This window comes from Saccoglossus kowalevskii, chromosome 2 (assembly GCF_978046115.1).
Source record: "Saccoglossus kowalevskii chromosome 2, keSacKowa6.1, whole genome shotgun sequence".
Classification (NCBI taxonomy): Eukaryota; Metazoa; Hemichordata; class Enteropneusta; family Harrimaniidae; genus Saccoglossus; species Saccoglossus kowalevskii.
In genome coordinates, this window is record NC_140642.1 from 9689559 (window position 1) to 9708418 (window position 18860).

Consider the following 18860-nt stretch of genomic DNA (forward strand, 5'->3'; position numbering starts at 1 on the left):
ATTCCTACATTGCCTGACCCTCTATAGAAATGCTACCTAGAGTAACAGGTTGTTGAATTCCCCCAGGGCAGCAGTCACTACCCTTACTATACACTATTGTTAACAGGACTGTTTTCAGGTCACTAGCTAATGTAATCACAATACAAAGATAGAATAAAATTAAAAGTATTTCTAAATGAAGTCTTATATCAGCAATACATTGACTAATATATTCACTGTTTAGTACGGTGCTTTGACCTAGGCATTGAGAAAACTTCCACCAATGGCCGCTGAGCACAACCCCCAATCGACCCACACAGATTGATTCTGAAGAACAAAATTAGTTTTATATGTTAATTATCTATTAACACATCACCCACTGAAAGCGTCCACAGATCGTCAAAGCGAATGGAAATAAACGACATAAGCAAACGATGTGTAATTATTAACTCTTGATTGCATCAAGGTTTCAATGTTAGATGTAGCCGTGAGAGATGACAGCATAATATCAGCCATTTCTTGTTTAGTTGTGACAATATAAAGGCAGTTTACACTTAAAAAGTAATAACATTGACATGAAGTAGTTATGTGGCATTGACTATCTTCTATACATGTTAGGATGCAAGTAGTGTTTGTTTTGAGCATTCATAACAGTTGCTATGCAATGTGAAGCGGACTGTAAACACAACCAAGGAATATCAATTCACTTAAAAAGCCAATGTTATATAAAAGCAAATAACTTTAATTATATGCGCTTGTGTCCATGGAAAACTGTGGCATTTCAGAAACTATTGTTAATTCAGATTGTATTTTCCATGTCTGATCTCAGCTTTGAAATATTTGTTCACACATTAGCATTGTGCATCTAATTATTAGCATCAATGCCCCTCTAACAATTTGACAGCTTGGATTTATCACATTGAAATAAACACTCAAATTCACAAAATGGCCAGTATCTTTTAGATAGCCAGTGTCATAGTTAGTATTCACTGAAAAGCAGAGACAGTCATAGTCAGTATCCCCTGGATAGCCAGGACAGTCATAGTCATGCAGTATCCACTGGATAGCCAGTAGAGTCATAGTCAGTATCCACTGGATAGCCAGTAGAGTCATAGTCAGTATCCACTGGATAGCCAGTAGAGTCATAGTCAGTATCCACTGGATAGCCAGTAGAGTCATAGTCAGTATCCACTGGATAGCCAGTAGAGTCATAGTCAGTATCCACTGGATAGCCAGTAGAGTGCTAGTCAGTATCCACTGAATAGCCAGTAGAGTCCCAGTCAGTATCAACTGGATAGCCAGTAGAGTCATAGTCAGTATCCACTGGATAGCCAGTAGAGTCCTAGTCAGTATTCACTGGATAGCCAGTAGAGTCCTAGTCAGTATCCACTGAATAGCCAGTAGAGTCATAGTCAGTATCCACTGGATAGCCAGTAGAGTCATAGTCAGTATCCACTGGATAGCCAGTAGAGTGCTAGTCAGTATCCACTGGATAGCCAGTAGAGTCATAGTCAGTATCCACTGGATAGCCAGTAGAGTCCCAGTCAGTATCAACTGGATAGCCAGTAGAACCATAGTCAGTATCCACTGGATAGCCAGTAGAGTCCTAGTCAGTATCCACTGAATAGCCAGAGTCATAATCCACTGGATAGCCAGAGTCCTAGTCAGTATCCACTGAATAGCCAGAGTCCTAGTCAGTATCCACTGAATAGCCAGTAGAGTTATAGTCAGTATCCACTGCATAGCCAGTAGAGTCATAGTCAGTATCCACTTGATAGCCAGTAGAGTCACAGTCAGTATCCACTGGATAGCCAATAAAGTCCTAGTAAGTATCCACTGGATAGCCAGAGTCCTAGTCAGTATCCAGTGGATAGCCAGGGTCATAGTCAGTATCCACTGGATAGCCAGTTGAGTCATAGTCAGTATCCACTGGATAGCCAGTAGAGTCAGTCAGTATCCACTGGATAGCCAGTAGAGTCATAGTCAGTATCCACTGGATAGCCAGTAGAGTCATAGTATCCACTGGATAGCCAGTAGAGTCATAGTCAGTAGCCACTGAATAGCCAGGACAGTCATAGTCAGTATCCCCTGGATAGCCAGTAAAGTCATAGTGAGTATCCACTGGATAACCAGTAGTCATAGTGAGTATTCACTGGATAGCCAGTAGAGTCATAGTGAGTATCCACTGGATAGCCAGTAGAGTCATAGTCAGTATCCACTGGGTAGCCAGGAGAGTCCTAGTCAGTATTCACTGGATAGCCAGTAGAGTCCTAGTCAGTATCCACTGAATAGCCAGTAGAGTCATAGTCAGTATCCACTGGATAGCCAGTAGAGTGCTAGTCAGTATCCACTGGATAGCCAGTAGAGTCATAGTCAGTATCCACTGGATAGCCAGTAGAGTGCTAGCCAGTATCCACTGGATAGCCAGTAGAGTCATAGTCAGTATCCACTGGATAGCCAGTAGAGTCATAGTCCATATCCACTGGATAGCCAGTAGAGTCATAGTCAGTATCCACTGGATAGCCAGTAGAGTGCTAGTCAGTATCCACTGGATAGCCAGTAGAGTCCTAGTCAGTATCCACTGGATAGCCAATAGAGTCATAGTCAGTATCCACTGGATAGCCAGTAGAGTGCTAGTCAGTATCCACTGGATAGCCAGTAGAGTCATAGTCAGTATCCACTGGATAGCCAGTAGAGTCCTAGTCAGTATCCACTGGATAGCCAGTAGAGTCATAGTCAGTATCCACTGGATAGCCAGTAGAGTCCTAGTCAGTATCCGCTGGATAGCCAGAGTCATAGTCACTATCCACTGGGTAGCCAGAGTCCTAGTCAGTATCCACTGAATAGCCAGAGTCATAATCCACTGGATAACCAGAGTCATAGTCAGTATCCACTGAATAGCCAGTAGAGTTATAGTCAGTATCCACTGCATAGCCAGTAGAGTCATAGTCAGTATCCACTTGATAGCCAGTAGAGTCACAGTCAGTATCCACTGGATAGCCAGTAGAGTCATAGCCAGTATCCACTGGATAGCCAGTAGAGTCATAGTCAGTATCCACTGGATAGCCAGTAGAGTCATAGTCAGTATCCACTGGATAGCCAGTAGAGTCATAGTCAGTATCCACTGGATAGCCAGTAGAGTCATAGTCAGTATCCACTGGATAACCAGTAGTCATAGTGAGTATTCACTGGGTAGCCAGGAGAGTCATAGTCAGTATCCACTGGATAGCCAGTAGAGTCATAGTCAGTATCCACTGGATAGCCAGTAGAGTCATAGTCAGTATCCACTGGATAGCCAGTAGAGTCATAGTCAGTATCCACTGGATAACCAGTAGTCATAGTGAGTATTCACTGGATAGCCAGTAGTCATAGTGAGTATTCACTGGATAGCCGGTAGAGTCATAGTCAGTATCCACTGGGTAGCCAGGAGAGTCATAGTCAGTATCCACTGGATAGCCAGTAGAGTCATAGTCAGTATCCACTGAATAGCCAGGACAGTCATAGTCAGTATCCCCTGGATAGCCAGTAAGGTCATAGTGAGTAATCACTGGATAACCAGTAGTCATAGTCAGTATCCACTGGATAGCCGGTAGAGTCATAGTCAGTATCCACTGGATAGCCAGTAGAGTCATATTCAGTATCCACTGGATAGCCAGTAGAGTCATAGTGAGTATCCACTGGATAGCCAGTAGAGTCATAGTCAGTATTCACTGGATAGCCAGTAGAGTCATAGTCAGTATCCACTGGATAGCCAGTAGAGTCATAGTCAGTATCCACTGAATAGCCAGTAGAGTCATAGTCAGTATCCACTGAATAGCCAGTAGAGTCATAGTCAGTATCCACTGAATAGCCAGTAGAGTCATAGTCAGTATCCACTGAATAGCCAGTAGAGTCATAGTTAGTATCCACTGGATAGCCAGTAGAGTAATAGTCAGTATCCACTGGATAGCCAGTAGAGTCATAGTCAGTATCCACTGGATAGCCAGTAGAGTCATAGTCAGTATCCACTGGATAGCCAGTAGAGTCATAGTCAGTATCCACTGGATAGCCAGTAGAGTCATAGTCAGTATCCACTGGATAGACATTGTAGTATTATTTTATAATGTTTGCTTCATATTGTCTTGAAATCTTCTACTAAGTCATTATTGTCTGTCAAATTGTCACTTTCAATAATGGCACTTTTACCGTCAAATTTCACTATTTTCCGTGATTTACTTTTCATTTTGGTTCTTGGTCAAATGATATTTTGTGATTTTTATCTAGGTGATATGGTCAACCTAAGACTAGAAACTCAAAATCCAATATTCAGTGAAAATAAAGGTGATAAAAACTTTTAGGAGCATTTTCAACCAAAAAAGTTTGTTTTTAATCTCAGTAATGTTCTTTTTTATAGACATGTTATGTTGTTATGCATAGCATTAGTTTCAAAAAACTTTGCAATTCTAGTATATTGTTACAAACAACAAACGTATTTCACAGACTGATATGCCCTGGTTTAGTTACATCATTACCTTGTAGCGTGTTACGTTATGTCCATGCATGGAAAGGTGATAACCTCAATATATTACGTATACCTTACTTTAATAGAACAAACAAAAAATGAATTGTCTACTTTCTAGAGCGAAATTCAATAGGCATGAATGTCTTTTATATAAATGTATGTCCTTCAATCATTTGCTGATTTACTATGGTCATGCTTAGGCATTACATTTGGCAAACTCATTTAAAATTTATAAAACATTTAAATATTTTATATAAAAAATTATTCATGCCTTCATGAAATTCAATGTACTGAATATTTGGATTTGAGTATTGATCATTTCAATATGAAATTTAGGTATTCTGGCTCAAATAAATCCACTTAATATTATTAACATTGACTGCCAACAGCAAGTCTACTTATTTGCAAAAAAATTTTTTTTTAATTCAATTTATTTTGAGAATTTCACCTTGAAATTAAATTTTGTAATAGTGAAAATATATGTGAGATAGTTCAGTCACTGACAGTCATAAAAATATTCTCACAAACATTCTTGTATATTTCAACAAAAAATAAGAAAACTTGAAATATAAATCGTATAATATAACATATAATACAGTGAAAGACATAATTAAAGCTGGCAATGTTATAAATGTTTTGTAAAAACACATTTTTGTAAATCTAATGACTGGTAGAATTCAAATTGACCAACTCGGAAATGATATGGCATCATCGTAGAATTTGAACGATAGCTGATGATCGTTATTTAAACATTTTCATAAATACGTTTGTAAGCAAAGTCACGGCTTTGTGCCCTTCACTGTATATCCTGTACTAGTAGTATATCCAGCTAACCATCATATAATATTATGTACACAATCTAAAAATAAACACATAATGTCAAGGTGTTTAAGTCTGTGGAAAAGGTAAAATAATACTGAGATTGTTTGCGCTAAGTGGTGTTTGCACTACAAGTTTGTTATGAAAAGGAAATATGGATTTATTAAATTAATAACGTTATTCAGTATCACTTTGGTTACTAATGAATGTTGAAGTTAAGCATTATTAAAAAGACTGGTAAACAAGAGAAATACAACGTATTGACGGTATGATGTTAAGGTTTATGTAAAGCTGACTGGGTAAAGGCCAGACTTGGTCCAGACGATTGAACACAGAATGTGAGAGTTTGCCATGGTTACTCTATACAGATAGACTTCATAGAAGCTTTATTAATTAGATACTTCAGTTCGACTGTACAATTGCGCACAATATACGCTGTAATATATGCTTAGGAACGTCACGTCCCGTATTTGTGTGTTGGTGAAAGTGTGATAAACTACTTATTCAATTACCTGTATAGGAGCCACAGGCCATCGCTTTTACGTGGCTACTTTGATGGAGAGCCTTATTTGTTATCTCGCCGTTAAAGTCCGCAAAATTAGCGCTTTTGTGAGCACACTCTCCTTGTTTCCTCTGGCACGAACTGAATGACCTTAGTCAAAAAAACGTGGTTGTGTACTCAATTTCAAGTTTAACACTATATGAACAACTGCGTGCAGGTTACATTGAGCTTTTCAGAAAGCTACGGTGTGTTTAAGTGAATGGCAAAGGGTATGAATTAATGTATTTGCATAACCATGGGTATATACACAACAATGGCAACGGGGAGGAGAAGAGCACGACACGGAAGCAATTTAAGACACTGTGGGACATGTAGTGACACACTAAAACTGTCGTGGAAGGCAATGAATTATATTCTCACCTCATTTTCAACCTGATCGCACAATACTTGGATGCATTCCACCGCATGTACTCGTATGGCGAAGTGCAACACGTTCTGACCTCCATCGTCACGTATTTTTGGATCGGATCCACAATCTAACAATTCCGAGACAAGATCGGGTTTGTTGTAGAACACAGCCCAGTGCAAGGATGTTCTTCCCAGGTGATCTCGATGATTCAGGTCAGCTCCAGCGCCAATCAACCGTTTACAACACTGTACATATTCGTTTTTGTTTGAATCCTTTGCCATGCGAGCTCCCTGTACACACTGAATGAGTGGAGTTGCACCATCGTTAGACGTACAGTTGATGTTCACTTTGCTTCCATGTTTCTTCAAAAACTTGTCCAAGGCCTTGCGTTTACCCGAATGTGCTGCGAATAACAGTTCATCTTCTAGACTCATGACTAGTACTGGTATGTTTCCACGAGTCCTACATCATAGTCGCAGTGTACCCCACTGAAGTCCACTCGAAAACAGAGAAATGTGTATTACACTGTTTATATGTTTCTCTACGGACAAGCCGTGTGAGGTCTATCGATATGGTGAATGAGATTCACAACGAGGCTAATGGTTCACGTGACTTTCTTAGGTTATCCCGGTTTAGTTTCCATGGTAACCATGACATTGTCACATACTAGCAAGTTAATGATAGATGAATATGATAAAAGAAAACAAAGTTATCTTTTATGATATTTGATCTTACAGTCCGAAGGTAACGGTCTTGAAGGAATATCATCGTTCAATGAGATAAATGTTTACAAATTGCCATAGCAACGCGATAGTGCTTGGTAAGAATGTCATTAGAATAAACGCTCTTATTTGTCCCTTTAATTTGTCCCCATTTGTCCTCAGACGAAACTCCGAACCGGGAATACGATTACCTGACATGAGAACAGGTATTGGTGTAGTGGACATCGTTGTTTGGATAACCACGTTGCCATGGATATCTAATATGAGTTGCTGCTTTATTTAAAAGACTAAATTCTAATTTATTTGAACTGTTATTTATTATCTATTTAATTTTCATTAATACAGAAAAGTACATATACGTGCATTAATTTGGTCAAATTTTTGTTCAAAAAATACATTTTGTAATAGAGAGTTGCAGAATTTGTTTCCGTAAAAAGAATACAAAACGAAAAATAATATTAAACCGACCACGTGTACATTATAACCCACCTCGTGTACATTGGAAATAGATTGGCTGTTATTTTTCGTTACAAACGACTGAATAAGAATAAAGTGCATTTCACCGGTCCATATAAATAATACAATTAACCACCTTTATTCGAAGTGCAAATAAATGTCTGAAATTAGTCTGGACACTGTTATTTTTATTGCATAGTTCATCCATTGTTCAAATACCTATTCCTATACGTAGAGTTTAGTGGTCAATGTAAGTCACCATTCACGATATAGATCGGGAATGTACAATTATTTGTACTTGATTAAAGTTAATATGACGTTTTGTTTTCACTAAGAATTCATCTACACAATGTATACATACTGTGTACCGTGACCCGTGGTTGCTATGGTGAAATTCATAAAAAGGTCCCAGCCAGTTCAGTTACTACTAGCAACTTTGTACTGATGGGTCTGGAATTATCACGCGTGTACACACAAGGCAAATAATTTAGCGTGACAATTACACAAGTATCAGTCAAACAATATGTTTAGCAATGTGATCATTATTGCAATTCTACACTGTGCATGATTATTATAAAACGTATACCAGTAAAATAACAAAATATTAATAATAATATTTTTTTTAATTTGGGTTATAGTAAAAAATGATAATTTATAAATTCAAATGAATAAAGTCAATGACGCAAGGTCCCATGATGCACAAAGTTCACATTTACACATACACCTTATTATTATTAAAAATACTAGTATATTTAGCTGAAAACAAAGCAGTGTACTTCCAGTCTTTGAGGGCGCTACTCGAACCACAAGCGTTTTGTTCCAATAGTGCTACAAAGCAATGTGTTTTCTGTTATTTCGTAATGCTTGGCATGTATAAAGCACCTAATCTATCTGCATATTGTTTATAAGCTTCACACGAGACAACAAAACTATTCATGAAACAGGAAATCAAAGGCGTTTGATATTGGAAAACTAAAATGGAAACTGAAGTTGACGACAATTCGGAGAAATGCAAATGATATAATGCGGACATCATTCAATGACATAAAACAAAACAAGAATTGTAACTTCAAAAGAAATAAATTCACCAAAAAAATGAATGTCACATTTATCTACAATTTAATTCTTATTTAATTACTTAATTCAAGTACACGTTTTAAATAGTCTAGCAGACAAATGCTCAAAATGCTCGTTTCACCCCTGTAACAAAAAGGTATTACACATTTAACAGTTAGATTTGACATTTGGCGTTCCAAAAATTGTGTTGTGGAGCTGGGTTGCTGAAAAAATTCGTGACAGCCTTTGAAGTCCAACAAATGACAAATCTGTTTTAATTGGTTGATATTCACGTAAAGAACTTCAAAAACATAATTATTTTAATGAAGATTTTAATTCTGAATCAGATATCTCTGTTTTGTTATAACATTTGTTGAATTATTCAGTGAACACTATATCCAAAATTAACATAGTATACATAAAAAAAAGGTAACTTTACCCAGAAATATATTCTGGAAGAAGATTTACAATTAGACGGATTGCTTTCTAGAATAGGAGTATTAATATTAGCAGAGTGGCTACTTCGGGCACTGATGGATTGGAAGAGAGAGAGAGAGAGAGAGAGAGAGAGAGAGAAATGATGATGATGATATTGGATAAAGCATCTGACAAAGACGTGATATTTACCGGAGTCAGTAGCATGAGCGGATTTAGAGGGGGCCGAGGGGGCCGCCACCCCCCTATTTTTAACAACCAACAGGGCTTCGCGCCATCAGCGCTCGCGAACTTGGCCTTCGGCCAACTTATCGCCCCCCCCCTATTCCAGAATCCTAGACCCGCCCCTGAGTAGAGACACCCGTTTCCATGCTGCAGGTAAACGAGAGCGGGGAAACGTGGTCGCAGCGGTGACTTAGCTGCAGATGACATAGTTCCACGTTAATTGGCTACAAACGGTTGTAATGAAACCATTCTTCATTTTCATGATATTTGTATTTTCAGGTCTGCCATATTTTTTTCAAGTGAAAAATATATGAAAACAATAACAAATTGTAGATAGCCACCCCCTATTTTGCATATTCACCTAAATGAGGTCATTATGAGCGTTAGGGATATCATTTTAATGCATCTCTTGTGATATATCAAATGAAAGGCATTTAAATGTAGAACATTATTCTGCAATGATATTCCAAAAGTAAAGTTACTGTAGTAATGAAAAGTAATGTGACGTATCAAATAAAAGAAGTTTTAATGTAAAATTCTGATATAAATTCAGGGTCAGTTAAACGTTTAAAAAAACTTGGATATGTCTATCAAATTACTCATACAAACTATCATATTCATGATAATTGATTAAAGATCCAGTGACTCACATTACAGATATGTCACTCACAAATCCACCGCCATGTATGCAATATATTAATCACTATGATTAAAATTAGATTGTCGGCAAAAACGAGCCTGAATGTCCTTTCAATTTTGAATAATTTGTTGACCTAGGACGTACGGAATGTTCAGTAATTGAAGTTCGCGCAAACTCAGTCGTAACAAGAGTACACAAATCTTCCTATAAATTCAACGAGGGACACAATCGATAGCAACAGTCTATACTGTGTGGCTATACTACAATTACAACGCCCTCTAGAGCTAGTTCACCGCTAGTTTGATCTATGAAACATACAATCCTATGTGTAAATGAATGTATTGATATGCAGTACGGTTACCAGTAGAACCGTGTATGCAGCTAGAAGCTTCAATCTGATTAAAATCCCATGTAGGTATGAAGCTCCATTTTTTTATATGATCCTTTATATAATATTTATATGTATTTTTGTTTGAATATGTCGATTTTTTGGTTTTACTTAAAAAAATCAGATTGATAGCAGCTGGTGGTTCGTTGATTGTAATGAGCAAGAATTCGATGACCATTATTTCATTAGGAAAACAGTAATATTCCAACTTAACACAAGGTTTGTAAAGTGAACATCGCATTCTCCCAAAACTCAATCGCATACACGTACACCTAAAGTAGCCAAGGAGATAATGGGTACGCTCATTTGATAACCATGCGTGGTTGTGTGAACAATGGAAACTTGTGTATATTGTGAGGTATATAATTATCAGAGAATCAGCTTGTGATATTTAAAGATTCCAACTCGGACAAATTAGAGTGTCCTGTAAACCATTAATGGCCATCAATTTTAATTTCTTACAAAAAATGTGAGATCCAGCAAGAAGTTGACCTATTACGCGCACAGTGCTAGACGATATCCAACTTATAACACTAATACAAAAGGTCTATTTTAAGATGGCAATTATATTCATAACAGATGACACTGAAATGACCATTCTAATGTTCGTTTTTGTCAAGAATCCACGACAGCTCAGCCATTAGAGGTTCTACCAAGTTTGGTTGATATATTGGGCTTCAAATCCACCCTTGGCAAACATTCCAGACGTTGCACCGAAATAAGCGGCACAGGCTGCAACGGTTTCCTAAGATTGATTCAAGTCTACACAAAGGCAAACATATGTTTACACATGATATTCAGTGGGATCTATAACTCGGGTCATAACGGTTGTCTCTCCTTTTTATCTACCTTTGCATATACTATCTGTATCATACTATATACAATGATGGTATATTCATCTATACTATATATAATGATAGTGTATCCATTCATACTATATATAATGATAGTGTATCCACCCATACTATATACAATGATAGTATATCCATTATTACTATATACAATGATAGTATATTCATCCATATAGTATACAATGATAGTGTATCCATTCATACTATATATTATGATAGTGTATCCATTCATACTATATACAATGGTAGTGTATCCATTCATACTATATACAATGATAGTGTATCCATCCATACTATACACAATGATAGTGTATACATTCATACTATACACAATGATAGTGTATCCATCCATACAATGATAGTGTATCCATTCATACTGTATACAATGATAGTGTATCCATTCATACTATACACAATGATAGTGTATCCATTCATACTATATATAATGATAGTATATCCATTATTACTATATACAATGATAGTGTATCCATCCATACAATATACAATGATAGTGTATCCATTCATACTGTATACAATGATAGTGTATCCATTATTACTATATACAATGATAGTATATCCATTCATACTATACACAATGATAGTGTATCCATTCATATAGTATACAATGATAGTGTATCCATCCATACTATATACAATGATAGTGTATCCATTATTACTATACATAATGATAATATATCCATTCATACTATACACAATGATAGTGTATCCATTATTACTATATACAATGATAGTGTATCCATTCATACTATATACAATGATTGTATATCCATTCATACTACATACAATGATTGAACCCATCCATACTATATATAATGAGTGTATCCATTCATACTATATACAATGATAGTATATCCATTATTACTATATACAATGATAGTGTATCCATTCATACTATATACAATGATAGTGTATCCATCCATACTATACACAATGATAGTGTATACATTCATACTATACACAATGATAGTGTATCCATCCATACAATGATAGTGTATCCATTCATACTGTATACAATGATAGTGTATCCATTCATACTATACACAATGATAGTGTATCCATTCATACTATATATAATGATAGTATATCCATTATTACTATATACAATGATAGTGTATCCATCCATACTATATACAATGATAGTGTATCCATTATTACTATACATAATGATAATATATCCATTCATACTATACACAATGATAGTGTATCCATTATTACTATATACAATGATAGTGTATCCATTCATACTATATACAATGATTGTATATCCATTCATACTATATATAATGATAGTATATCCATTATTACTATATACAATGATAGTGTATCCATCCATACAATATACAATGATAGTGTATCCATTCATACTATACACAATGATAGTGTATCCATCCATACAATGATAGTGTATCCATTCATACTGTATACAATGATAGTGTATCCATTCATACTATACACAATGATAGTGTATCCATTCATACTATATATAATGATAGTATATCCATTATTACTATATACAATGATAGTGTATCCATCCATACTATATACAATGATAGTGTATCCATTATTACTATATACAATGATAGTGTATCCATTCATACTATATACAATGATTGTATATCCATTCATACTATATATGATAGTGTATCAATTATTACTATACACAATGATAGTATATCCATTCATACTACATACAATGATTGAACCCATCCATACTATATATAATGAGTGTATCCATTCATACTATATACAATGATAGTATATCCATTATTACTATATACAATGATAGTGTATCCATTCATACTATATACAATGATAGTGTATCCATCCATACTATACACAATGATAGTGTATACATTCATACTATACACAATGATAGTGTATCCATCCATACAATATACAATGATAGTGTATCCATTCATACTGTATACAATGATAGTGTATCCATTCATACTATATATAATGATAGTGTATCCATTCTTACTATATACAATGAGTGTATCCATCCATGCAATATACAATGATAGTGTATCCATTCATACTATATATAATGATAGTGTATCCATTAATACTATATACAATGATAGTGTATCCATTATTACTATATACAATGATAGTGTATCCATTCATACTATACACAATGATAGTATATCCATTCATATAGTATACAATGATAGTGTATCCATCCATACTATATACAATGATAGTGTATCCATTATTACTATACATAATGATAATATATCCATTCATACTATACACAATGATAGTGTATCCATTCATACTATATATAATGATAGTATATCCATTATTACTATATACAATGATAGTGTATCCATCCATACAATATACAATGATAGTGTATCCATTCATACTGTATACAATGATAGTGTATCCATTATTACTATATACAATGATAGTATATCCATTCATACTATACACAATGATAGTGTATCCATTCATATAGTATACAATGATAGTGTATCCATCCATACTATATACAATGATAGTGTATCCATTATTACTATACATAATGATAATATATCCATTCATACTATACACAATGATAGTGTATCCATTATTACTATATACAATGATAGTGTATCCATTCATACTATATACAATGATTGTATATCCATTCATACTACATACAATGATTGAACCCATCCATACTATATATAATGAGTGTATCCATTCATACTATATACAATGATAGTATATCCATTATTACTATATACAATGATAGTGTATCCATTCATACTATATACAATGATAGTGTATCCATCCATACTATACACAATGATAGTGTATACATACATACTATACACAATGATAGTGTATCCATCCATACAATGATAGTGTATCCATTCATACTGTATACAATGATAGTGTATCCATTCATACTATACACAATGATAGTGTATCCATTCATACTATATATAATGATAGTATATCCATTATTACTATATACAATGATAGTGTATCCATCCATACTATATACAATGATAGTGTATCCATTATTACTATACATAATGATAATATATCCATTCATACTATACACAATGATAGTGTATCCATTATTACTATATACAATGATAGTGTATCCATTCATACTATATACAATGATTGTATATCCATTCATACTATATATAATGATAGTATATCCATTATTACTATATACAATGATAGTGTATCCATCCATACAATATACAATGATAGTGTATCCATTCATACTATACACAATGATAGTGTATCCATCCATACAATGATAGTGTATCCATTCATACTGTATACAATGATAGTGTATCCATTCATACTATACACAATGATAGTGTATCCATTCATACTATATATAATGATAGTATATCCATTATTACTATATACAATGATAGTGTATCCATCCATACTATATACAATGATAGTGTATCCATTATTACTATATACAATGATAGTGTATCCATTCATACTATATACAATGATTGTATATCCATTCATACTATATATGATAGTGTATCAATTATTACTATACACAATGATAGTATATCCATTCATACTACATACAATGATTGAACCCATCCATACTATATATAATGAGTGTATCCATTCATACTATATACAATGATAGTATATCCATTATTACTATATACAATGATAGTGTATCCATTCATACTATATACAATGATAGTGTATCCATCCATACTATACACAATGATAGTGTATACATTCATACTATACACAATGATAGTGTATCCATCCATACAATATACAATGATAGTGTATCCATTCATACTGTATACAATGATAGTGTATCCATTCATACTATATATAATGATAGTGTATCCATTCTTACTATATACAATGAGTGTATCCATCCATGCAATATACAATGATAGTGTATCCATTCATACTATATATAATGATAGTGTATCCATTAATACTATATACAATGATAGTGTATCCATTATTACTATATACAATGATAGTGTATCCATTCATACTATACACAATGATAGTATATCCATTCATATAGTATACAATGATAGTGTATCCATCCATACTATATACAATGATAGTGTATCCATTATTACTATACATAATGATAATATATCCATTCATACTATACACAATGATAGTGTATCCATTCATACTATATATAATGATAGTATATCCATTATTACTATATACAATGATAGTGTATCCATCCATACAATATACAATGATAGTGTATCCATTCATACTGTATACAATGATAGTGTATCCATTATTACTATATACAATGATAGTATATCCATTCATACTATACACAATGATAGTGTATCCATTCATATAGTATACAATGATAGTGTATCCATCCATACTATATACAATGATAGTGTATCCATTATTACTATACATAATGATAATATATCCATTCATACTATACACAATGATAGTGTATCCATTATTACTATATACAATGATAGTGTATCCATTCATACTATATACAATGATTGTATATCCATTCATACTACATACAATGATTGAACCCATCCATACTATATATAATGAGTGTATCCATTCATACTATATACAATGATAGTATATCCATTATTACTATATACAATGATAGTGTATCCATTCATACTATATACAATGATAGTGTATCCATCCATACTATACACAATGATAGTGTATACATACATACTATACACAATGATAGTGTATCCATCCATACAATGATAGTGTATCCATTCATACTGTATACAATGATAGTGTATCCATTCATACTATACACAATGATAGTGTATCCATTCATACTATATATAATGATAGTATATCCATTATTACTATATACAATGATAGTGTATCCATCCATACTATATACAATGATAGTGTATCCATTATTACTATACATAATGATAATATATCCATTCATACTATACACAATGATAGTGTATCCATTATTACTATATACAATGATAGTGTATCCATTCATACTATATACAATGATTGTATATCCATTCATACTATATATAATGATAGTATATCCATTATTACTATATACAATGATAGTGTATCCATCCATACAATATACAATGATAGTGTATCCATTCATACTATACACAATGATAGTGTATCCATCCATACAATGATAGTGTATCCATTCATACTGTATACAATGATAGTGTATCCATTCATACTATACACAATGATAGTGTATCCATTCATACTATATATAATGATAGTATATCCATTATTACTATATACAATGATAGTGTATCCATCCATACTATATACAATGATAGTGTATTCATTATTACTCTATACAATGATAGTGTATCCATTCATACTATATACAATGATTGTATATCCATTCATACTATATATGATAGTGTATCAATTATTACTATACACAATGATAGTATATCCATTCATACTACATACAATGATTGAACCCATCCATACTATATATAATGAGTGTATCCATTCATACTATATACAATGATAGTATATCCATTATTACTATATACAATGATAGTGTATCCATTCATACTATATACAATGATAGTGTATCCATCCATACTATACACAATGATAGTGTATACATTCATACTATACACAATGATAGTGTATCCATCCATACAATATACAATGATAGTGTATCCATTCATACTGTATACAATGATAGTGTATCCATTCATACTATATATAATGATAGTGTATCCATTCTTACTATATACAATGAGTGTATCCATCCATGCAATATACAATGATAGTGTATCCATTCATACTATATATAATGATAGTGTATCCATTAATACTATATACAATGATAGTGTATCCATTATTACTATATACAATGATAGTGTATCCATTCATACTATACACAATGATAGTATATCCATTATTACTATATACAATGATAGTGTATCCATTATTACTATATACAATGATAGTGTATCCATTAATACTATATATAATGATAATGTATCCATTCTTACTATATAAAATGATAGTGTATCCATCCATACAATATACAATGATAGTATATCCATTCATACTATATACAATGATAGTATATCCATCCATACAATGATAGTGTATCCATCCATACAATATACAATGATAGTATATCCATTCATACCATATACAATGATAGTATATCCTTTCATACTATATATAATGATAGTATATCCATTCATACTATATACAATGATAGTATATTCATACAATGATAGTGTATCCATCCATACAATATACAATGATAGTATATCCATTCATACAATATACAATGATAGTATATCCTTTCATACTATATATAATGATAATGTATCTATTCTTACTATATAAAATGATAGTGTATCCATTAATACTATATACAATGATAGTGTATCCATTCATACTATATACAATGATAGTATATCAATTAATACTATATACAATGATAGTGTATCCATTCATACTATATACAATGATAGTGTATTCATTCTTACTATATACAATGAGTGTATCCATCCATGCAATATACAATGATAGTGTATCCATCCATACTATATACAAAGATAGTATATCCATTCATACTATATATAATGATAATGTATCCATTCTTACTATATAAAATGATAGTGTATCCATCCATACAATATACAATGATAGTATATCCATTCATACTATATACAATGATAGTATATCCATCCATACAATATACAATGATAGTATATCCATTCATACTATATACAATGATAGTATATCCTTTCATACTATATATAATGATAGTATATCCATTCATACTATATACAATGATAGTGTATCCATCCATACAATATACAATGATAGTATATCCATTCATACTATATACAATGATAGTATATCCTTTCATACTATATATAATGATAATGTATCTATTCTTACTATATAAAATGATAGTGTATCCATCCATACAGTATACAATGATAGTGTATCCATTCATACTATATACAATGATAGTATATCCATTCATACTATATATAATGATAGTGTATCCATTCTTACTATATAAAATGATAGTGTATCCATCCATACAGTATACAATGATAGTGTATCCATTATTACTATATACAATGATAGTATATCCATTCATACTATATATAATGATAGTGTATCCACTCATACTATATACAATGATAGTATATCCATCCATACAATGATAGTATATCCATCCATACAATATACAATGATAGTGTATCCATTAATACTATATACAATGATAGTATATCCATTCATACTATATATAATAAGTGTATCCATCCATACTATATACAATGATAGTATATCCATTCATACTATATATAATAATGTATCCATTCTTACTATATAAAATGATAGTGTATCCATCCATACAATATACAATGATAGTATATCCATTCATACTATATACAATGATAGTATATCCATCCATACAATATACAATGATAGTATATCCATTCATACTATATACAATGATAGTATATCCTTTCATACTATATATAATGATAGTATATCCATTCATACTATATACAATGATAGTGTATCCATCCATACAATATACAATGATAGTATATCCATTCATACTATATACAATGATAGTATATCCTTTCATACTATATATAATGATAATGTATCTATTCTTACTATATAAAATGATAGTGTATCCATCCATACAGTATACAATGATAGTGTATCCATTCATACTATATACAATGATAGTATATCCATTCATACTATATATAATGATAGTGTATCCATTCTTACTATATAAAATGATAGTGTATCCATCCATACAGTATACAATGATAGTGTATCCATTATTACTCTATACAATGATAGTATATCCATTCATACTATATATAATGATAGTGTATCCA

The 18860-nt window shown here is 32.8% G+C and overlaps 1 protein-coding gene across 2 annotated transcripts in view; it reads right to left on the minus strand.

The window, feature by feature from the left end:
• The window catches only part of LOC100371754 (uncharacterized), a 63189-nt gene extending 56405 nt beyond the window's left edge, over positions 1 to 6784 (minus strand). For both annotated transcript variants that reach the window (XM_085490897.1, XM_085490894.1), the window contains exon 1: positions 6222 to 6784. In XM_085490897.1, coding sequence (XP_085347023.1) covers positions 6222 to 6644 — 423 coding nt within the window. In that variant the 5' untranslated portion in view covers positions 6645 to 6784. The remainder of the gene's footprint in view (positions 1 to 6221) is intronic.
• Positions 6785 to 18860: the final 12076 nt, after the last annotated feature.